Consider the following 26,227-nt stretch of genomic DNA (forward strand, 5'->3'; position numbering starts at 1 on the left):
CTGTCAGTACTCTGTCTACCTCCCATCACACTGTCAGTACTCTGTCTACCTCCCATCACACTGTCAGTACTCAGTCTACCTCCCATCATACTGTCAGTACTCAGTCTACCTCCCATCATACTGTCAGTACTCTGTCTACCTCCCATCATACTGCCAGTACTCTGTCTACCTCCCATCATACTGTCAGTACTCTGTCTACCTCCCATCACACTGTCAGTACTCTGTCTACCTCCCATCATACTGTCATAGTGTAGTCTACCTCCCATCATACTGTCAGTACTCTGTCTACCTCCCATCATACTGTCAGTACTCTGTCTACCTCCCATCATACTGTCATAGTGTAGTCTACCTCCCATCATACTGTCAGTACTCTGTCTACCTCCCATCACACTGTCAGTACTCTGTCTACCTTCCATCACACTGTCAGTACTCTGTCTACCTCCCATCATACTGTCAGTACTCTGTCTACCTCCCATCATACTGCCAGTACTCTGTCTACCTCCCTTCATACTGTCAGTAATCTGTCTACCTCCCATCATACTGTCAGTACTCAGTCTACCTCCCATCATACTGTCATAGTGTAGTCTACCTCCCATCATACTGTCAGTACTCTGTCTACCTCCCATCATACTGGCAGGACTCTGTCTACCTCCCTTCATACTGTCAGTACTCTGTCTACCTCCCATCATACTGTCAGTACTCAGTCTACCTCCCATCATATTGTCATAGTGTAGTCTACCTCCCATCATACTGTCAGTACTCAGTCTACCTCCCATCATACTGTCAGTACTCAGTCTACCTCCCATCATACTGTCAGTACTCTGTCTACCTCCCATCATACTGTCAGTACTCTGTCTACCTCCCATCATACTGTCAGTACTCTGTCTACCTCCCATCATACTGTCAGTACTCTGTCTACCTCCCATCATACTGTCAGCACTCTGTCTACCTCCCATCATACTGCCTGTACTCTGTCTACCTCCCATCATACTGTCAGTACTCTGTCTACCTCCCATCATACTGTCAGTACTCAGTCTACCTCCCATCACACTGTCAGTACTCTGTCTACCTCCCATCACATTGTCAGGACTCAGTCTACCTCCCATCATACTGTCAGTCTACCTTTCATCACACTGTCAGTACTCTGCATACCTCCCATCATACTGTCAGTACTCTGTCTACCTCCCATCATACTGTCAATATTCTCAGTCTACCTCCCATCATTCTGTCAGTACTCTGTCTACCTCCCATCATACTGTCAGTACTCTGTCTACCTCCCATCACACTGTCAGTACTCAGTCTACCTCCCATCATACTGTCAGTACTCAGTCTACCTCCCATCATACTGTCAGTACTCAGTCTACCTCCCATCATACTGTCAGTACTCTGTCTACCTCCCATCATACTGCCAGTACTCTGTCTACCTCCCATCATACTGTCAGTACTCTGTCTACCTCCCATCACACTGTCAGTACTCTGTCTACCTCCCATCACACTGTCAGTACTCAGTCTACCTCCCATCATACTGTCAGTACTCAGTCTACCTCCCATCATACTGTCAGTACTCTGTCTACCTCCCATCATACTGCCAGTACTCTGTCTACCTCCCATCATACTGTCAGTACTCTGTCTACCTCCCATCACACTGTCAGTACTCTGTCTACCTCCCATCATACTGTCATAGTGTAGTCTACCTCCCATCATACTGTCAGTACTCTGTCTACCTCCCATCATACTGTCAGTACTCTGTCTACCTCCCATCATACTGTCAGTACTCAGTCTACCTCCCATCATACTGTCAGTACTCTGTCTACCTCTCATCATACTGTCAGTACTCAGTCTACCTCCCATCACACTGTCAGTACTCTGTCTACCTCCCATCATACTGTCAGTACTCGGTCTACCTCACATCATACTGTCAGTACTCTGTCTACCTCCCATCATACTGGCAGTACTCTGTCTACCTCCCTTCATACTGTCAGTACTCTGTCTACCTCCCATCATACTGTCAGTACTCAGTCTACCTCCCATCATACTGTCATAGTGTAGTCTACCTCCCATCATACTGTCAGTACTCTGTCTACCTCCCATCATACTGGCAGTACTCTGTCTACCTCCCATCATACTGTCAGTACTCTGTCTACCTCCCATCATACTGTCAGTACTCAGTCTACCTCCCATCATATTGTCATAGTGTAGTCTACCTCCCATCATACTGTCAGTACCCAGTCTACCTCCCATCATACTGTCAGTACTCAGTCTACCTCCCATCATACTGTCAGTACTCAGTCTACCTCCCATCACACTGTCAGTACTCTGTCTACCTCCCATCATACTATCAGTACTCTGTCTACCTCCCATCATACTGTCAGTACTCTGTCTACCTCCCATCATACTGTCAGTACTCTGTCTACCTCCCATCATACTGTCAGTACTCTGTCTGCCTCCCATCATACTGTCAGTACTCAGTCTACCTCCCATCATACTGTCAGTATTCTGTCTACCTCTCATCATACTGTCAGTACTCAGTCTACCTCCCATCACACTGTCAGTACTCTGTCTACCTCCCATCATACTTTCAGTACTCTGTCTACCTCCCATCATACTGTCAGTACTCTGTCTACCTCCCATCATACTGTCAGTACTCTGTCTACCTCCCATCATACTGGCAGTACTCTGTCTACCTCCCATCATACTGGCAGTACTCTGTCTACCTCCCATCATACTGTCAGCACTCTGTCTACCTCTCATCATACTGCCTGTACTCTGTCTACCTCCCATCATACTGTCAGTACTCTGTCTACCTCCCATCATACTGTCAGTACTCAGTCTACCTCCCATCACACTGTCAGTACTCTGTCTACCTCCCATCATACTGTCAGTACTTTGTCTACCTCCCATCATACTGTCAGTACTCTGTCTACCTCCCATCATACTGTCAGTACTCTGTCTACCTCCCATCATACTGTCAGTACTCAGTCTACCTCCCATCATACTGTCAGTACTCTGTCTACCTCCCATCATACTGTCAGTACTCTGTCTACCTCCCATCATACTGTCAGTACTCTGTCTACCTCCCATCATACTGTCAGTACTCAGTCTACCTCCCATCATACTGTCAGTACTCTGTCTACCTCTCATCATACTGTCAGTACTCAGTCTACCTCCCATCACACTGTCAGTACTCTGTCTACCTCCCATCATACTGTCAGTACTCTGTCTACCTCCCATCATACTGTCAGTACTCTGTCTACCTCCCATCATACTGTCAGTACTCTGTCTACCTCCCATCATACTGGCAGTACTCTGTCTACCTCCCATCATACTCGCAGTACTCTGTCTACCTCCCATCATACTGGCAGTACTCTGTCTACCTCCCTTCATACTGTCAGTACTATGTCTACCTCCCATCATACTGTCAGTACTCAGTCTACCTCCCATCATACTGTCATAGTGTAGTCTACCTCCCATCATACTGTCAGTACTCAGTCTACCTCCCATCACACTGTCAGTACTCTGTCTACCTCCCTTCATACTGTCAGTACTCTGTCTACCTCCCATCACATTGTCAGGACTCAGTCTACCTCCCATCATACTGTCAGTCTACCTTTCATCACACTGTCAGTACTCTGCATACCTCCCATCATACTGTCAGTACTCTGTCTACCTCCCATCATACTGTCAGTATTCTCAGTCTACCTCCCATCATTCTGTCAGTACTCTGTCTACCTCCCATCACACTGTCAGTACTCTGTCTACCTCCCATCACACTGTCAGTACTCTGTCTACCTCCCATCACACTGTCAGTACTCAGTCTACCTCCCATCATACTGTCAGTACTCAGTCTACCTCCCATCATACTGTCAGTACTCTGTCTAACTCCCATCATACTGCCAGTACTCTGTCTACCTCCCATCATACTGTCAGTACTCTGTCTACCTCCCATCACACTGTCAGTACTCTGTCTACCTCCCATCATACTGTCACAGTGTAGTCTACCTCCCATCATACTGTCAGTACTCTGTCTACCTCCCATCATACTGTCAGTACTCTGTCTACCTCCCATCATACTGTCAGTACTCAGTCTACCTCCCATCATACTGTCAGTACTCTGTCTACCTCTCATCATACTGTCAGTACTCAGTCTACCTCCCATCACACTGTCAGTACTCTGTCTACCTCCCATCATACTGTCAGTACTCGGTCTACCTCACATCATACTGTCAGTACTCTGTCTACCTCCCATCATACTGGCAGTACTCTGTCTACCTCCCATCATACTGGCAGTACTCTGTCTACCTCCCATCATACTGTCATAGTGTAGTCTACCTCCCATCATACTGTCAGTACTCTGTCTACCTCCCATCATACTGTCAGTACTCAGTCTACCTCCCATCATATTGTCATAGTGTAGTCTACCTCCCATCATACTGTCAGTACTCAGTCTACCTCCCATCATACTGTCAGTACTCAGTCTACCTCCCATCATACTGTCAGTACTCAGTCTACCTCCCATCACACTGTCAGTACTCTGTCTACCTCCCATCATACTGTCAGTATTCTGTCTCTCTCTCATCATACTGTCAGTACTCAGTCTACCTCCCATCACACTGTCAGTACTCTGTCTACCTCCCATCATACTGTCAGTACTCTGTCTACCTCCCATCATACTGTCAGTACTCTGTCTACCTCCCATCATACTGTCAGTACTCTGTCTACCTCCCATCATACTGGCAGTACTCTGTCTACCTCCCATCATACTGGCAGTACTCTGTCTACCTCCCTTCATACTGTCAGTACTCTGTCTACCTCCCATCATACTGTCAGTACTCAGTCTACCTCCCATCATACTGTCATAGTGTAGTCTACCTCCCATCATACTGTCAGTACTCAGTCTACCTCCCATCACACTGTCAGTACTCTGTCTATCTCCCATCATACTGGCAGGACTCTGTCTACCTCCCTTCATACTGTCAGTACTCTGTCTACCTCCCATCATACTGTCAGTACTCTGTGTACCTCCCATCATACTGTCAGTACTCTGTCTACCTCCCATCATACTGTCAGTACTCTGTCTACCTCCCATCATACTGTCAGCACTCTGTCTACCTCCCATCATACTGCCTGTACTCTGTCTACCTCCCATCATACTGTCAGTACTCTGTCTACCTCCCATCATACTGTCAGTACTCAGTCTACCTCCCATCACACTGTCAGTACTCTGTCTACCTCCCATCATACTGTCAGTACTTTGTCTACCTCCCATCATACTGTCAGTACTCTGTCTACCTCCCATCATACTGTCAGTACTCTGTCTACCTCCCATCATACTGTCAGTACTCAGTCTACCTCCCATCATACTGTCATAGTGTAGTCTACCTCCCATCATACTGTCAGTACTCTGTCTAACTCCCATCATACTGTCAGTACTCTGTCTACCTCCCATCATACTGTCAGTACTCAGTCTACCTCCCATCATACTGTCAGTACTCTGTCTACCTCCCATCATACTGTCAGTACTCTGTCTACCTCCCATCATACTGGCAGTACTCTGTCTACCTCCCATCATACTCGCAGTACTCTGTCTACCTCCCATCATACTGTCAGTACTCTGTCTACCTCCCATCATACTGTCAGTACTCTGTCTACCTCCCATCATACTGGCAGTACTCTGTCTACCTCCCATCATACTCGCAGTACTCTGTCTACCTCCCATCATACTGGCAGTACTCTGTCTACCTCCCTTCATACTGTCAGTACTCTGTCTACCTCCCATCATACTGTCAGTACTCAGTCTACCTCCCATCATACTGTCATAGTGTAGTCTACCTCCCATCATACTGTCAGTACTCAGTCTACCTCCCATCACACTGTCAGTACTCTGTCTACCTCCCATCATACTGTCAGTACTCTGTCTACCTCCCATCATACTGTCAGTACTCTGTCTACCTCCCATCATACTGTCAGTACTCTGTCTACCTCCCATCATACTGTCAGTACTCTGTCTACCTCCCATCATACTGGCAGTACTCTGTCTACCTCCCATCATACTGGCAGTACTCTGTCTACCTCCCATCATACTGTCAGTACTCAGTCTACCTCCCATCATATTGTCATAGTGTAGTCTACCTCCCATCATACTGTCAGTACTCAGTCTACCTCCCATCATACTGTCAGTACTCAGTCTACCTCCCATCATACTGTCAGTACTCGGTCTACCTCCCATCATACTGTCAGTACTCTGTCTACCTCCCATCATACTGTCAGTACTCTGTCTACCTCCCATCATACTGTCAGTACTCTGTCTACCTCCCATCATACTGTCAGTACTCTGTCTACCTCCCATCATACTGTCAGTACTCTGTCTACCTCCCATCATACTGCCTGTACTCTGTCTACCTCCCATCATACTGTCAGTACTCTGTCTACCTCCCATCATACTGTCAGTACTCTGTCTACCTCCCATCATACTGGCAGTACTCTGTCTACCTCCCATCATACTGGCAGTACTCTGTCTACCTCCCTTCATACTGTCAGTACTCTGTCTACCTCCCATCATACTGTCAGTACTCAGTCTACCTCCCATCATACTGTCATAGTGTAGTCTACCTCCCATCATACTGTCAGTACTCAGTCTACCTCCCATCACACTGTCAGTACTCTGTCTATCTCCCATCATACTGGCAGGACTCTGTCTACCTCCCTTCATACTGTCAGTACTCTGTCTACCTCCCATCATACTGTCAGTACTCTGTGTACCTCCCATCATACTGTCAGTACTCTGTCTACCTCCCATCATACTGTCAGTACTCTGTCTACCTCCCATCATACTGTCAGCACTCTGTCTACCTCCCATCATACTGCCTGTACTCTGTCTACCTCCCATCATACTGTCAGTACTCTGTCTACCTCCCATCATACTGTCAGTACTCAGTCTACCTCCCATCACACTGTCAGTACTCTGTCTACCTCCCATCATACTGTCAGTACTTTGTCTACCTCCCATCATACTGTCAGTACTCTGTCTACCTCCCATCATACTGTCAGTACTCTGTCTACCTCCCATCATACTGTCAGTACTCAGTCTACCTCCCATCATACTGTCATAGTGTAGTCTACCTCCCATCATACTGTCAGTACTCTGTCTAACTCCCATCATACTGTCAGTACTCTGTCTACCTCCCATCATACTGTCAGTATTCTGTCTACCTCTCATCATACTGTCAGTACTCAGTCTACCTCCCATCACACTGTCAGTACTCTGTCTACCTCCCATCATACTGTCAGTACTCTGTCTACCTCCCATCATACTGTCAGTACTCTGTCTACCTCCCATCATACTGTCAGTACTCTGTCTACCTCCCATCATACTGGCAGTACTCTGTCTACCTCCCATCATACTGGCAGTACTCTGTCTACCTCCCTTCATACTGTCAGTACTCTGTCTACCTCCCATCATACTGTCAGTACTCAGTCTACCTCCCATCATACTGTCATAGTGTAGTCTACCTCCCATCATACTGTCAGTACTCAGTCTACCTCCCATCACACTGTCAGTACTCTGTCTATCTCCCATCATACTGGCAGGACTCTGTCTACCTCCCTTCATACTGTCAGTACTCTGTCTACCTCCCATCATACTGTCAGTACTCTGTGTACCTCCCATCATACTGTCAGTACTCTGTCTACCTCCCATCATACTGTCAGTACTCTGTCTACCTCCCATCATACTGTCAGCACTCTGTCTACCTCCCATCATACTGCCTGTACTCTGTCTACCTCCCATCATACTGTCAGTACTCTGTCTACCTCCCATCATACTGTCAGTACTCAGTCTACCTCCCATCACACTGTCAGTACTCTGTCTACCTCCCATCATACTGTCAGTACTCTGTCTACCTCCCATCATACTGTCAGTACTCAGTCTACCTCCCATCATACTGTCATAGTGTAGTCTACCTCCCATCATACTGTCAGTACTCTGTCTAACTCCCATCATACTGTCAGTACTCTGTCTACCTCCCATCATACTGTCAGTACTCAGTCTACCTCCCATCATACTGTCAGTACTCTGTGTACCTCCCATCATACTGTCAGTACTCTGTCTACCTCCCATCATACTGTCAGTACTCTGTCTACCTCCCATCATACTGTCAGCACTCTGTCTACCTCCCATCATACTGTCAGTACTCTGTCTACCTCCCATCATACTGTCAGTACTCTGTCTACCTCCCATCATACTGTCAGTACTCTGTCTACCTCCCATCATACTGTCAGTACTCTGTCTACCTCCCATCATACTCGCAGTACTCTGTCTACCTCCCATCATACTGGCAGTACTCTGTCTACCTCCCTTCATACTGTCAGTACTCTGTCTACCTCCCATCATACTGTCAGTACTCAGTCTACCTCCCATCATACTGTCATAGTGTAGTCTACCTCCCATCATACTGTCAGTACTCAGTCTACCTCCCATCACACTGTCAGTACTCTGTCTACCTCCCATCATACTGTCAGTACTCTGTCTACCTCCCATCATACTGTCAGTACTCTGTCTACCTCCCATCATACTGTCAGTACTCTGTCTACCTCCCATCATACTGTCAGTACTCTGTCTACCTCCCATCATACTGGCAGTACTCTGTCTACCTCCCATCATACTGGCAGTACTCTGTCTACCTCCCTTCATACTGTCAGTACTCTGTCTACCTCCCATCCTACTGTCAGTACTCAGTCTACCTCCCATCATACTGTCATAGTGTAGTCTACCTCCCATCATACTGTCAGTACTCTGTCTACCTCCCATCATACTGGCAGTACTCTGTCTACCTCCCTTCATACTGTCAGTACTCTGTCTACCTCCCATCATACTGTCAGTACTCAGTCTACCTCCCATCATATTGTCATAGTGTAGTCTACCTCCCATCATACTGTCAGTACTCAGTCTACCTCCCATCATACTGTCAGTACTCAGTCTACCTCCCATCATACTGTCAGTACTCGGTCTACCTCCCATCATACTGTCAGTACTCTGTCTACCTCCCATCATACTGTCAGTACTCTGTCTACCTCCCATCATACTGTCAGTACTCTGTCTACCTCCCATCATACTGTCAGTACTCTGTCTACCTCCCATCATACTGGCAGTACTCTGTCTACCTCCCTTCATACTGTCAGTACTCTGTCTACCTCCCATCCTACTGTCAGTACTCAGTCTACCTCCCATCATACTGTCATAGTGTAGTCTACCTCCCATCATACTGTCAGTACTCTGTCTACCTCCCATCATACTCGCAGTACTCTGTCTACCTCCCATCATACTGTCAGTACTCAGTCTACCTCCCATCATACTGTCATAGTGTAGTCTACCTCCCATCATACTGTCAGTACTCAGTCTACCTCCCATCACACTGTCAGTACTCTGTCTACCTCCCATCATACTGTCAGTACTCTGTCTACCTCCCATCATACTGTCAGTACTCTGTCTACCTCCCATCATACTGTCAGTACTCTGTCTACCTCCCATCATACTGTCAGTACTCTGTCTACCTCCCATCATACTGGCAGTACTCTGTCTACCTCCCATCATACTGGCAGTACTCTGTCTACCTCCCTTCATACTGTCAGTACTCTGTCTACCTCCCATCCTACTGTCAGTACTCAGTCTACCTCCCATCATACTGTCATAGTGTAGTCTACCTCCCATCATACTGTCAGTACTCTGTCTACCTCCCATCATACTGGCAGTACTCTGTCTACCTCCCTTCATACTGTCAGTACTCTGTCTACCTCCCATCATACTGTCAGTACTCAGTCTACCTCCCATCATATTGTCATAGTGTAGTCTACCTCCCATCATACTGTCAGTACTCAGTCTACCTCCCATCATACTGTCAGTACTCAGTCTACCTCCCATCATACTGTCAGTACTCGGTCTACCTCCCATCATACTGTCAGTACTCTGTCTACCTCCCATCATACTGTCAGTACTCTGTCTACCTCCCATCATACTGTCAGTACTCTGTCTACCTCCCATCATACTGTCAGTACTCTGTCTACCTCCCATCATACTGTCAGTACTCTGTCTACCTCCCATCATACTGCCTGTACTCTGTCTACCTCCCATCATACTGTCAGTACTCTGTCTACCTCCCATCTTACTGTCAGTACTCAGTCTACCTCCCATCACACTGTCAGTACTCTGTCTACCTCCCATCATACTGTCAGTACTTTGTCTACCTCCCATCATACTGTCAGTACTCTGTCTACCTCCCATCATACTGTCAGTACTCTGTCTACCTCCCATCATACTGTCAGTACTCTGTCTACCTCCCATCATACTGCCAGTATGCTCAGTCTACCTCCCATCATACTGTCAGTACTCTGTCTACCTCCCATCATACTGTCAGTACTCTGTCTACCTCCCATCATACTGTCAGTACTCAGTCTACCTCCCATCATACTGTCAGTACTCGGTCTACCTCCCATCATACTGTCAGTACTCTGTCAACCTCCCATCATACTGTCAGTACTCTGTCTACCTCCCTTCATACTGTCAGTACTCTGTCTATCTCCCATCATACTGTCAGTACTCAGTCTACCTCCCATCATACTGTCATAGTGTAGTCTACCTCCCATCATACTGTCAGTACTCTGTCTAACTCCCATCATACTGTCAGTACTCTGTCTACCTCCCATCATACTGTCAGTACTCAGTCTACCTCCCATCATACTGTCAGTACTCTGTCTACCTCTCATCATACTGTCAGTACTCAGTCTACCTCCCATCACACTGTCAGTACTCTGTCTACCTCCCATCATACTGTCAGTACTCTGTCTACCTCCCATCATACTGTCAGTACTCTGTCTACCTCCCATCATACTGTCAGTACTCTGTCTACCTCCCATCATACTGGCAGTACTCTGTCTACCTCCCATCATACTCGCAGTACTCTGTCTACCTCCCATCATACTGGCAGTACTCTGTCTACCTCCCTTCATACTGTCAGTACTCTGTCTACCTCCCATCATACTGTCAGTACTCAGTCTACCTCCCATCATACTGTCATAGTGTAGTCTACCTCCCATCATACTGTCAGTACTCAGTCTACCTCCCATCACACTGTCAGTACTCTGTCTACCTCCCATCATACTGTCAGTACTCTGTCTACCTCCCATCATACTGTCAGTACTCTGTCTACCTCCCATCATACTGTCAGTACTCTGTCTACCTCCCATCATACTGTCAGTACTCTGTCTACCTCCCATCATACTGGCAGTACTCTGTCTACCTCCCATCATACTGGCAGTACTCTGTCTACCTCCCTTCATACTGTCAGTACTCTGTCTACCTCCCATCCTACTGTCAGTACTCAGTCTACCTCCCATCATACTGTCATAGTGTAGTCTACCTCCCATCATACTGTCAGTACTCTGTCTACCTCCCATCATACTGGCAGTACTCTGTCTACCTCCCTTCATACTGTCAGTACTCTGTCTACCTCCCATCATACTGTCAGTACTCAGTCTACCTCCCATCATATTGTCATAGTGTAGTCTACCTCCCATCATACTGTCAGTACTCAGTCTACCTCCCATCATACTGTCAGTACTCAGTCTACCTCCCATCATACTGTCAGTACTCGGTCTACCTCCCATCATACTGTCAGTACTCTGTCTACCTCCCATCATACTGTCAGTACTCTGTCTACCTCCCATCATACTGTCAGTACTCTGTCTACCTCCCATCATACTGTCAGTACTCTGTCTACCTCCCATCATACTGGCAGTACTCTGTCTACCTCCCTTCATACTGTCAGTACTCTGTCTACCTCCCATCCTACTGTCAGTACTCAGTCTACCTCCCATCATACTGTCATAGTGTAGTCTACCTCCCATCATACTGTCAGTACTCTGTCTACCTCCCATCATACTCGCAGTACTCTGTCTACCTCCCATCATACTGTCAGTACTCAGTCTACCTCCCATCATACTGTCATAGTGTAGTCTACCTCCCATCATACTGTCAGTACTCAGTCTACCTCCCATCACACTGTCAGTACTCTGTCTACCTCCCATCATACTGTCAGTACTCTGTCTACCTCCCATCATACTGTCAGTACTCTGTCTACCTCCCATCATACTGTCAGTACTCTGTCTACCTCCCATCATACTGTCAGTACTCTGTCTACCTCCCATCATACTGGCAGTACTCTGTCTACCTCCCATCATACTGGCAGTACTCTGTCTACCTCCCTTCATACTGTCAGTACTCTGTCTACCTACTGTCAGTACTCAGTCTACCTCCCATCATACTGTCATAGTGTAGTCTACCTCCCATCATACTGTCAGTACTCTGTCTACCTCCCATCATACTGGCAGTACTCTGTCTACCTCCCTTCATACTGTCAGTACTCTGTCTACCTCCCATCATACTGTCAGTACTCAGTCTACCTCCCATCATATTGTCATAGTGTAGTCTACCTCCCATCATACTGTCAGTACTCAGTCTACCTCCCATCATACTGTCAGTACTCAGTCTACCTCCCATCATACTGTCAGTACTCGGTCTACCTCCCATCATACTGTCAGTACTCTGTCTACCTCCCATCATACTGTCAGTACTCTGTCTACCTCCCATCATACTGTCAGTACTCTGTCTACCTCCCATCATACTGTCAGTACTCTGTCTACCTCCCATCATACTGTCAGTACTCTGTCTACCTCCCATCATACTGCCTGTACTCTGTCTACCTCCCATCATACTGTCAGTACTCTGTCTACCTCCCATCTTACTGTCAGTACTCAGTCTACCTCCCATCACACTGTCAGTACTCTGTCTACCTCCCATCATACTGTCAGTACTTTGTCTACCTCCCATCATACTGTCAGTACTCTGTCTACCTCCCATCATACTGTCAGTACTCTGTCTACCTCCCATCATACTGTCAGTACTCTGTCTACCTCCCATCATACTGCCAGTATGCTCAGTCTACCTCCCATCATACTGTCAGTACTCTGTCTACCTCCCATCATACTGTCATAGTGTAGTCTACCTCCCATCACACTGTCAGTACTCTGTCTACCTCCCATCATACTGTCAGTACTCTGTCTACCTCCCATCATACTGTCAGTACTCTGTCTACCTCCCATCATACTGTCAGTACTCAGTCTACCTCCCATCATACTGTCAGTACTCGGTCTACCTCCCATCATACTGTCAGTACTCTGTCAACCTCCCATCATACTGTCAGTACTCTGTCTACCTCCCTTCATACTGTCAGTACTCTGTCTATCTCCCATCATACTGTCAGTACTCAGTCTACCTCCCATCATACTGTCATAGTGTAGTCTACCTCCCATCATACTGTCAGTACTCAGTCTACCTCCCATCATACTGTCAGTACTCAGTCTACCTCCCATCATACTGTCAGTACTCAGTCTACCTCCCATCACACTGTCAGTACTCTGTCTACCTCCCATCATACTGTCAGTATTCTGTCTACCTCTCATCATACTGTCAGTACTCAGTCTACCTCCCATCACACTGTCAGTACTCTGTCTACCTCCCATCATACTGTCAGTACTCTGTCTACCTCCCATCATACTGTCAGTACTCTGTCTACCTCCCATCATACTGTCAGTACTCTGTCTACCTCCCATCATACTGTCAGTACTCTGTCTACCTCCCATCATACTGGCAGTACTCTGTCTACCTCCCATCATACTGGCAGTACTCTGTCTACCTCCCTTCATACTGTCAGTACTCTGTCTACCTCCCATCATACTGTCAGTACTCAGTCTACCTCCCATCATACTATCATTGTGTAGTCTACCTCCCATCATACTGTCAGTACTCAGTCTACCTCCCATCACACTGTCAGTACTCTGTCTATCTCCCATCATACTGTCAGTACTCTGTCTACCTCCCATCATACTGTCAGTACTCTGTCTACCTCCCATCATACTGTCAGTACTCTGTCTACCTCCCATCATACTGGCAGTAATCTGTCTACCTCCCATCATACTGGCAGTACTCTGTCTACCTCCCTTCATACTGTCAGTACTCTGTCTATCTCCCATCATACTGTCAGTACTCAGTCTACCTCCCATCATACTGTCATAGTGTAGTCTACCTCCCATCATACTGTCAGTACTCTGTCTACCTCCCATCATACTGGCAGGACTCTGTCTACCTCCCTTCATACTGTCAGTACTCTGTCTACCTCCCATCATACTGTCAGTACTCTGTGTACCTCCCATCATACTGTCAGTACTCTGTCTACCTCCCATCATACTGTCAGTACTCTGTCTACCTCCCATCATACTGTCAGCACTCTGTCTACCTCCCATCATACTGCCTGTACTCTGTCTACCTCCCATCATACTGTCAGTACTCTGTCTACCTCCCATCATACTGTCAGTACTCAGTCTACCTCCCATCACACTGTCAGTACTCTGTCTACCTCCCATCATACTGTCAGTACTTTGTCTACCTCCCATCATACTGTCAGTACTCTGTCTACCTCCCATCATACTGTCAGTACTCTGTCTACCTCCCATCATACTGTCAGTACTCAGTCTACCTCCCATCATACTGTCATAGTGTAGTCTACCTCCCATCATACTGTCAGTACTCTGTCTACCTCCCATCATACTCGCAGTACTCTGTCTACCTCCCATCATACTGGCAGTACTCTGTCTACCTCCCTTCATACTGTCAGTACTCTGTCTACCTCCCATCATACTGTCAGTACTCAGTCTACCTCCCATCATACTGTCATAGTGTAGTCTACCTCCCATTATACTGTCAGTACTCAGTCTACCTCCCATCACACTGTCAGTACTCAGTCTACCTCCCATCATACTGTCAGTACTCTGTCTACCTCCCATCATACTGTCAGTACTCTGTCTACCTCCCATCATACTGTCAGTACTCTGTCTACCTCCCATCATACTGTCAGTACTCTGTCTACCTCCCATCATACTGGCAGTACTCTGTCTACCTCCCATCATACTGGCAGTACTCTGTCTACCTCCCTTCATACTGTCAGTACTCTGTCTACCTCCCATCCTACTGTCAGTACTCAGTCTACCTCCCATCCTACTGTCAGTACTCAGTCTACCTCCCATCATACTGTCATAGTGTAGTCAACCTCCCATCATACTGGCAGTACTCTGTCTACCTCCCTTCATACTGTCAGTACTCTGTCTATCTCCCATCATACTGTCAGTACTCAGTCTACCTCCCATCATACTGTCATAGTGTAGTCTACCTCCCATCATACTGTCAGTACTCAGTCTACCTCCCATCATACTGTCAGTACTCAGTCTACCTCCCATCATACTGTCAGTACTCAGTCTACCTCCCATCACACTGTCAGTACTCTGTCTACCTCCCATCATACTGTCAGTATTCTGTCTACCTCTCATCATACTGTCAGTACTCAGTCTACCTCCCATCACACTGTCAGTACTCTGTCTACCTCCCATCATACTGTCAGTACTCTGTCTACCTCCCATCATACTGTCAGTACTCTGTCTACCTCCCATCATACTGTCAGTACTCTGTCTACCTCCCATCATACTGGCAGTACTCTGTCTACCTCCCATCATACTGGCAGTACTCTGTCTACCTCCCTTCATACTGTCAGTACTCTGTCTACCTCCCATCATACTGTCAGTACTCAGTCTACCTCCCATCATACTGTCATAGTGTAGTCTACCTCCCATCATACTGTCAGTACTCAGTCTACCTCCCATCACACTGTCAGTACTCTGTCTATCTCCCATCATACTGTCAGTACTCTGTCTACCTCCCATCATACTGTCAGTACTCTGTCTACCTCCCATCATACTGTCAGTACTCTGTCTACCTCCCATCATACTGGCAGTAATCTGTCTACCTCCCATCATACTGGCAGTACTCTGTCTACCTCCCTTCATACTGTCAGTACTCTGTCTATCTCCCATCATACTGTCATAGTGTAGTCTACCTCCCATCATACTGTCAGTACTCTGTCTACCTCCCATCATACTGGCAGGACTCTGTCTACCTCCCTTCATACTGTCAGTACTCTGTCTACCTCCCATCATACTGTCAGTACTCTGTCTACCTCCCATCATACTGTCAGCACTCTGTCTACCTCCCATCATACTGCCTGTACTCTGTCTACCTCCCATCATACTGTCAGTACTCTGTCTACCTCCCATCATACTGTCAGTACTCAGTCTACCTCCCATCATACTGTCAGTACTCAGTCTACCTCCCATCATACTGTCAGTACTCTGTCTACCTCCCATCATACTGTCAGTACTTTGTCTACCTCCCATCATACTGTCAGTACTCTGTCTACCTCCCATCATACTGTCAGTACTCTGTCTACCTCCCATCATACTGTCAGTACTCAGTCTACCTCCCATCATACTGTCATAGTGTAGTCTACCTCCCATCATACTGTCAGTACTCTGTCTACCTCCCATCATACTCGCAGTACTCTGTCTACCTCCCATCATACTGGCAGTACTCTGTCTACCTCCCTTCATACTGTCAGTACTCTGTCTACCTCCCATCATACTGTCAGTACTCAGTCTACCTCCCATCATACTGTCATAGTGTAGTCTACCTCCCATCATACTGTCAGTACTCAGTCTACCTCCCATCACACTGTCAGTACTCAGTCTACCTCCCATCATACTGTCAGTACTCTGTCTACCTCCCATCATACTGTCAGTACTCTGTCTACCTCCCATCATACTGTCAGTACTCTGTCTACCTCCCATCATACTGTCAGTACTCTGTCTACCTCCCATCATACTGGCAGTACTCTGTCTACCTCCCATCATACTGGCAGTACTCTGTCTACCTCCCTTCATACTGTCAGTACTCTGTCTACCTCCCATCCTACTGTCAGTACTCAGTCTACCTCCCATCCTACTGTCAGTACTCAGTCTACCTCCCATCATACTGTCATAGTGTAGTCTACCTCCCATCATACTGGCAGTACTCTGTCTACCTCCCTTCATACTGTCAGTACTCTGTCTACCTCCCATCATACTGTCAGTACTCAGTCTACCTCCCATCATATTGTCATAGTGTAGTCTACCTCCCATCATACTGTCAGTACTCAGTCTACCTCCCATCATACTGTCAGTACTCAGTCTACCTCCCATCATACTGTCAGTACTCGGTCTACCTCCCATCATACTGTCAGTACTCTGTCTACCTCCCATCATACTGTCAGTACTCTGTCTACCTCCCATCATACTGTCAGTACTCTGTCTACCTCCCATCATACTGTCAGTACTCTGTCTACCTCCCATCATACTGTCAGTACTCTGTCTACCTCCCATCATACTGCCTGTACTCTGTCTACCTCCCATCATACTGTCAGTACTCTGTCTACCTCCCATCATACTGTCAGTACTTTGTCTACCTCCCATCATACTGTCAGTACTCTGTCTACCTCCCATCATACTGTCAGTACTCTGTCTACCTCCCATCATACTGTCAGTACTCTGTCTACCTCCCATCATACTGCCAGTATGCTCAGTCTACCTCCCATCATACTGTCAGTACTCTGTCTACCTCCCATCATACTGTCATAGTGTAGTCTACCTCCCATCACACTGTCAGTACTCTGTCTACCTCCCATCATACTGTCAGTACTCTGTCTACCTCCCATCATACTGTCAGTACTCTGTCTACCTCCCATCATACTGTCAGTACTCAGTCTACCTCCCATCATACTGTCAGTACTCGGTCTACCTCCCAACCAACTGTCAGTACTCTGTCAACCTCCCATCATACTGTCAGTACTCTGTCTACCTCCCATCACAGTGTCAGTACTCAGTCTACCTCCCATCATACTTTCAGTACTCAGTCTACCTCCCATCACAGTGTCAGTACTCAGTCTACCTCCCATCACAGTGTCAGTACTCAGTCTACCTCCCATCATACTGTCAGTACTCAGTATACCTCCCATCATACTGTCAGTACTCAGTATACCTCCCATCATACTGTCAGTACTCTACCTCCCATCATACTGTCAGTACTCTGTCTACCTCCCATCATACTGGCAGTACTCTGTCTACCTCCCTTCATACTGTCAGTACTCTGTCTACCTCCCATCATACTGTCAGTACTCAGTCTACCTCCCATCATATTGTCATAGTGTAGTCTACCTCCCATCATACTGTCAGTACTCAGTCTACCTCCCATCATACTGTCAGTACTCAGTCTACCTCCCATCATACTGTCAGTACTCAGTATACCTCCCATCATACTGTCAGTACTCTACCTCCCATCATACTGTCAGTACTCTGTCTACCTCCCATCATACTGGCAGTACTCTGTCTACCTCCCTTCATACTGTCAGTACTCTGTCTACCTCCCATCATACTGTCAGTACTCAGTCTACCTCCCATCATATTGTCATAGTGTAGTCTACCTCCCATCATACTGTCAGTACTCAGTCTACCTCCCATCATACTGTCAGTACTCAGTCTACCTCCCATCATACTGTCAGTACTCAGTCTACCTCCCATCACACTGTCAGTACTCTGTCTACCTCCCATCATACTGTCAGTACTCTGTCTACCTCCCATCATACTGTCAGTACTCTGTCTACCTCCCATCATACTGTCAGTACTCAGTCTACTTCCCATCATACTGTCAGTATGCTCAGTCTACCTCCCATCATACTGTCATAGTGTAGTCTACCTCCCATCATACTGTCAGTACTCTGTCTACCTCCCATCATACTGTCAGTACTCTGTCTACCTCCCATCATACTGTCAGTACTCTGTCTACCTCCCATCATACTGTCATAGTGTAGTCTACCTCCCATCATACTATCAGTACTCAGTCTACCTCCCATCATACTGTCAGTACTCTGTCTACCTCCCATCACACTGTCATAGTGTAGTCTACCTCCCATCATACTGTCAGTACTCTTTCTACCTCCCATCATACTGTCATAGTGTAGTCTACCTCCCATCACACTGTCAGTACTCTGTCTACCTCCCATCATACTGCCAGTACTCTGTCTACCTCCCATCATACTGTCAGTACTCTGTCTACCTCCCATCATACTGTCAGTACTCGGTCTACCTCCCATCATACTGTCAGTACTCAGTCTACCTCCCATCATACTGTCAGTACTCTGTCAACCTCCCACCATACTGTCAGTACCCTGTCTACCTCCCATCATACTGTCAGTACTCTGTCTACCTCCCATCATACTGTCAGTACTCAGTCTACCTCCCATCATACTGTCAGTATTCTGTCTACCTCCCATCATACTGTCAGTACTCTGTCAACCTCCCATCATACTGCCAGTACTCTGTCTACCTCCAATCATACTGTTAGTACTCTGTCTACCTCCCATCATACTGTCAGTACTCAGTCTACCTCCCTTCATACTGTAAGTACTCAGTCTACCTCCCATCATTCTGTCATAGTGTAGTCTACCTCCCATCATACTGTCAGTACTCTGTCTACCTCCCATCATACTGTCAGTACTCTGTCTACCTCCCATCATACTGTCAGTATTCTGTCTACCTCCCATCATACTGCCAGTACTCTGTCTACCTCCAATCATACTGTTAGTACTCTGTCTACCTCCCATCATACTGTCAGTACTCAGTCTACCTCCCTTCATACTGTAAGTACTCAGTCTACCTCCCATCATTCTGTCATAGTGTAGTCTACCTCCCATCATACTGTCAGTACTCTGTCTACCTCCCATCATACTGTCAGTACTCTGTCTACCTCCCATCATACTGTCAGTACTCTGTCTACCTCCCATCATACTGCCTGTACTCTGTCTACCTCCCATCATACTGTCAGTACTCTGTCTACCTCCCATCTTACTGTCAGTACTCAGTCTACCTCCCATCACACTGTCAGTACTCTGTCTACCTCCCATCATACTGTCAGTACTTTGTCTACCTCCCATCATACTGTCAGTACTCTGTCTACCTCCCATCATACTGTCAGTACTCTGTCTACCTCCCATCATACTGTCAGTACTCTGTCTACCTCCCATCATACTGCCAGTATGCTCAGTCTACCTCCCATCATACTGTCAGTACTCTGTCTACCTCCCATCATACTGTCATAGTGTAGTCTACCTCCCATCACACTGTCAGTACTCTGTCTACCTCCCATCATACTGTCAGTACTCTGTCTACCTCCCATCATACTGTCAGTACTCTGTCTACCTCCCATCATACTGTCAGTACTCAGTCTACCTCCCATCATACTGTCAGTACTCGGTCTACCTCCCATCATACTGTCAGTACTCTGTCAACCTCCCATCATACTGTCAGTACTCTGACTACCTCCCATCACAGTGTCAGTACTCAGTCTACCTCCCATCATACTTTCAGTACTCAGTCTACCTCCCATCACAGTGTCAGTACTCAGTCTACCTCCCATCACAGTGTCAGTACTCAGTCTACCTCCCATCATACTGTCAGTACTCAGTATACCTCCCATCATACTGTCAGTACTCAGTATACCTCCCATCATACTGTCAGTACTCTACCTCCCATCATACTGTCAGTACTCTGTCTACCTCCCATCATACTGGCAGTACTCTGTCTACCTCCCTTCATACTGTCAGTACTCTGTCTACCTCCCATCATACTGTCAGTACTCAGTCTACCTCCCATCATATTGTCATAGTTTAGTCTACCTCCCATCATACTGTCAGTACTCAGTCTACCTCCCATCATACTGTCAGTACTCAGTCTACCTCCCATCATACTGTCAGTACTCAGTATACCTCCCATCATACTGTCAGTACTCTACCTCCCATCATACTGTCAGTACTCTGTCTACCTCCCATCATACTGGCAGTACTCTGTCTACCTCCCTTCATACTGTCAGTACTCTGTCTACCTCCCATCATACTGTCAGTACTCAGTCTACCTCCCATCATATTGTCATAGTGTAGTCTACCTCCCATCATACTGTCAGTACTCAGTCTACCACCCATCACACTGTCAGTACTCTGTCTACCTCCCATCATACTGTCAGTACTCTGTCTACCTCCCATCATACTGTCAGTACTCTGTCTACCTCCCATCATACTGTCAGTACTCAGTCTACTTCCCATCATACTGTCAGTATGCTCAGTCTACCTCCCATCATACTGTCATAGTGTAGTCTACCTCCCATCATACTGTCAGTACTCTGTCTACCTCCCATCATACTGTCAGTACTCTGTCTACCTCCCATCATACTGTCAGTACTCTGTCTACCTCCCATCATACTGTCATAGTGTAGTCTACCTCCCATCATACTATCAGTACTCAGTCTACCTCCCATCATACTGTCAGTACTCTGTCTACCTCCCATCACACTGTCATAGTGTAGTCTACCTCCCATCATACTGTCAGTACTCTTTCTACCTCCCATCATACTGTCATAGTGTAGTCTACCTCCCATCACACTGTCAGTACTCTGTCTACCTCCCATCATACTGCCAGTACTCTGTCTACCTCCAATCATACTGTTAGTACTCTGTCTACCTCCCATCATACTGTCAGTACTCAGTCTACCTCCCATCATACTGTCAGTACTCAGTCTACCTCCCATCATACTGTCAGTACTCTGTCAACCTCCCACCATACTGTCAGTACCCTGTCCTCTACCTCCCCATCACACTGTCTAGTACTCAAGTCCTACCTCCCATCATACTGTCAGTATTCTGTCTCTACCTCCCCATCATACTGTCAGTACTCTGTCAACCTCCCATCATACTGTCAGTACTCTGTCTACCTCCCATCATACTGTCAGTACTCTGTCTACCTCCCATCATACTGTCAGTACTCAGTCTACCTCCCATCATACTGCCAGTACTCTGTCTACCTCCCATCACACTGTCAGTACTCAGTCTACCTCCCATCATACTGTCAGTACTCAGTCTACCTCCCATCATACTGTCAGTACTCTGTCTACCTCCCATCATACTGTCAATACTCAGTCTACCTCCCATCATACTGTCAGTACTCAGTCTACCTCCCATCATACTGTCAGTACTCTACCTCCCATCATACTGTCAGTACTCAGTCTACCTCCCATCATACTGCCAGTACTCTGTCTACCTCCCATCACACTGTCAGTACTCAGTCTACCTCCCATCATACTGTCAGTACTCAGTCTACCTCCCATCACACTGTCAGTACTCAGTCTACCTCCCATCATACTGTCAGTACTCAGTCTACCTCCCATCACACTGTCAGTACTCTGTCTACCTCCCATCATACTGTCAGTACTCTGCATACCTCCCATCATACTGTCATAGTGTAGTCTACCTCCCATCACACTGTCAGTACTATGTCTACCTCCCATCATACTGTCAGTACTCTGTCTACCTCCGATCATACTGTCAGTACTCTGTCTACCTCCCATCATACTGTCAGGACTCAGTCTACCTCCCATCATACTGTCAGTACTCTGCATACCTCCCATCATACTCTCATAGTGTAGTCTACCTCCCATCACACTGTCAGTACTATGTCTACCTCCCATCATAATGTCAGTACTCAGTCTACCTCCCATCATACTGTCAGTACTCAGTCTACCTCCCATCATACTGTCAGTACTCTGTCTACCTCCCATCATACTGTCAGTACTCAGTCTACCTCCCATCACAGTGTCAGTACTCAGTCTACCTCCCATCATACTGTCAGTACTCAGTCTACCTCCCATCATACTGTCAGTACTCAGTCTACCTCCCATCATACTGTCAGTACTCTACCTCCCATCATACTGTCAGTACTCAGTCTACCTCCCATCATACTGCCAGTACTCTGTCTACCTCCCATCACACTGTCAGTACTCAGTCTACCTCCCATCATACTGTCAGTACTCAGTCTACCTCCCATCATACTGTCAGTACTCAGTCTACCTCCCATCATACTGTCAGTACTCAGTCTACCTCCCATCATACTGTCAGTACTCAGTCTACCTCCCATCATACTGTCAGTACTCAGTCTACCTCCCATCATACTGTCAGTACTCTGCATACCTCCCATCATACTCTCATAGTGTAGTCTACCTCCAATCACACTGTCAGTACTATGTCTACCTCCCATCATACTCTCAGTACTCTGTCTACCTCCCATCATACTGTCAGTACTCTGTCTACCTCCCATCATACGGTCAGTACTCAGTCTACCTCCCATCATACTGTCAGTACTCAGTCTACCTCCCATCATACTGTCAGTACTCTGCATACCTCCCATCATACTGTCATAGTGTAGTCTACCTCCCATCACACTGTCAGTACTATGTCTACCTCCCATCATACTGTCAGTACTCTGTCTACCTCCCATCATACTGTCAGTACTCAGTCTACCTATCATCAAACTGTCACAGTGTATTCTACATACCATCATATTTGAGAGCCTCAGCATTTGTCTCTTTCACAGCCTTGGACTGGACCCATCTCCTGTAAAACACATGACACATTGTCTTACTGATACTATTATTACTAAGACAATAATATTACTAACTACTAATTCTAATATATTACTATTACTAATATATTACTATTACTAACTACTAATTCTAATATATTACTATTACAAAGACATTGCTATTACTAACTACTATTACTAATATATTACTATTACTAATATATTACTATTACTAATATATTACTATTACTAATATATTACTATTACTAACTACTATTACTAAGATAGTAATAGTACTAACTACTATTACTAATATATTACTATTACTAATATATTACTATTACTAATATATTAATATTACTAATATATTACTATTACTAACTACTATTACTAAGATAGTACTATTACTAACTACTATTACTAAGACATTACTATTACTAACTACTATTACTAATATATTACTATTACTAACTACTATTACTAATATATTACTATTACTAACTACTATTACTAATATATTACTATTACTAATATATTACTATTACTAAGACATTACTAACTACTATTACTAAGACATTACTATTACTAACTACTATTACTAATATATTACTATTACTAACTACTATTACTAATATATTACTATTACTAACTACTATTACTAATATATTACTATTACTAACTACTATTACTAATATATTACTATTAATAAGACATTACTATTACTAACTACTATTACTAATATATTACTATTACTAACTACTATTACTAAGACATTACTATTACTAACTACTATTACTAAGACACTACTATTACTAACTAATATTACTAATATATTACTATTACTAACTACTATTACTAAGATAGTACTATTACTAACTACTATTACTAATATATTACTAATATATTACTATTACTAACTACTATTACTAACTACTTTTACCAAGATATTATTATTATTAACTACTATTACTAAGACAATAATATTACTAACTAATTACTAACTACTATTACTAAGATATTACTTTTACTAACTACTATTACTAAGAAACTACTATTACTAACTACTATTACTAAGAAACTACTATTACTAACTAATATTACATTACTAATATATTACTATGACTAACTACTATATGGTGAATGTAGAATACAGATTTAAACAGATCATGTCACCTGTCTAGAGGATCTGAGTCAAACGTCTCTGCAAAATGTGCTTCTTCTGGAACCTGAAAAAGTCTGTAGGTAGCCTGAAAGAGAAAGAAAGAAAGAAAGAAAGAGAGAAAGAGAGAGAGAGAGAGAGAGAGAGAGAGAGAGAGAGAGAGAGAGAGAGAGAGAGAGAGAGAGAGAGAGAGAGAGAGGTAAACAACAGTTTATAGGTTAACAGGGTAGTTAAAGAGTAAAGAGGTCAGTGTCACATCAGTTAATAAAACACCGACAGCAGAACAGCACTCAATAACTCCTATATCATGGCACATCTAGTAGACATTACAGTAATCCAGGTCCTATATCATGGCACATCTAGTAGACATTACAGTAATCTAGTATGAATGGTAGTAATCCAGGTCATATATCTAGTATGAATGGTAGTAATCCAGGTCCTATATCTAGTATGAATGGTAGTAATCCAGGTCATATATCTAGTATGAATGGTAGTAATCCAGGTCATATATCTAGTATGAATGGTAGTAATCCAGGTCATATGTCTAGTATGAATGGTAGTAATCCAGGTCCTATATCTAGTATGAATGGTAGTAATCCAGGTCATATATCTAGTATGAATTATAGTAATCCAGGTCATATATCTAGTATGAATGATATTAGCAGAGCCTGACCTGAACTGGATCCGCCGGGGTTAACATCACACAGGCAAGCAGCAGGCGGCCGAACATCATGTCTGTTTCACACACACACACACACACACACACACACACACACACACACACACACACACACACACACACACACACACACACACACACACACACACACACACACACACACACACACACACACACACACACACACACACACACACACACACACACACAATACATAACCATGTTTCACTCTCGTCAAGGGTTACGTCGCTAGCTACTAGATAACAGATACTGTATCAACACAACAGAGTCCTATAACCTACAAACACCGCCACTCCAACAAGATACAGTACGTAATCACCACGTGTGTAAAAAAACATACTTATAATAGTTGTGAGTGTTTACCTGGTCAGACGAGGTTCTCAGAGACAGGTGGCTCGGTGTGAAGCAGACTTCCTCAACGTGTTCATGGTAATTACAGCTGGACTCTGACCCCTCTTCAGTCAGCCATCTCTTAGCAACCAAGGAGCTTAGTCACCATTACTTCACTAAGGCATTAATAGCAGCAATGCACTGTGGGATTTACATCAGGTACTGCAGTTTCATCTGTATTGGTCATCATTATTTAGTGATATAAATCCAGTTTAATCTGTGTTGGTCATCATTATTTAGTGATATAAATCCAGTTTAATCTGTGTTGGTCATCATTATTTAGTGATATAAATCCAGTTTAATCTGTGTTGGTCATCATTATTTAGTGATATAAATCCAATTTAATCTGTGTTGGTCATCATTATTTAGTGATATAAAACAAAGGTTGCGTATGTAACCAAGGTTATGTGTGTAACGTCCTGACCAGAGTTATTATGTGTTTTGCTTGTTTAGTGTTGGTCAGGACGTGAGCTGGGTGGGAATTCTATGTTGTGTGTCTAGTTTGTCTGTTTCTATGTCCAGCCTAATATGGTTCTCAATCAGAGGCA

General features: G+C 45.3%; 1 protein-coding gene across 2 annotated transcripts in view; it reads right to left on the bottom strand.

The window, feature by feature from the left end:
* Positions 1-25,779, bottom strand: part of LOC139581804 (calnexin) — a 44,506-nt gene extending 18,727 nt beyond the window's left edge. Inside the window, exons 1-4 of one of the 2 annotated variants that reach the window (XM_071411985.1) lie at positions 25,653-25,779; positions 25,263-25,324; positions 24,604-24,656; positions 23,404-23,462 (exon numbers count right to left, since the gene is read on the bottom strand). In XM_071411985.1, coding sequence (XP_071268086.1) covers positions 23,404-23,462; positions 24,604-24,656; positions 25,263-25,322 — 172 coding nt within the window. In that variant the 5' untranslated portion in view covers positions 25,323-25,324; positions 25,653-25,779. Of the gene's footprint in view, positions 1-23,403; positions 23,463-24,603; positions 24,678-25,262; positions 25,325-25,652 lie in introns of both variants that reach the window. The other variant, XM_071411984.1, reaches the window with a different exon arrangement.
* Positions 25,780-26,227: the final 448 nt, after the last annotated feature.

The sequence above is a fragment of the Salvelinus alpinus genome, chromosome 7, assembly GCF_045679555.1.
Source record: "Salvelinus alpinus chromosome 7, SLU_Salpinus.1, whole genome shotgun sequence".
Classification (NCBI taxonomy): Eukaryota; Metazoa; Chordata; class Actinopteri; order Salmoniformes; family Salmonidae; genus Salvelinus; species Salvelinus alpinus.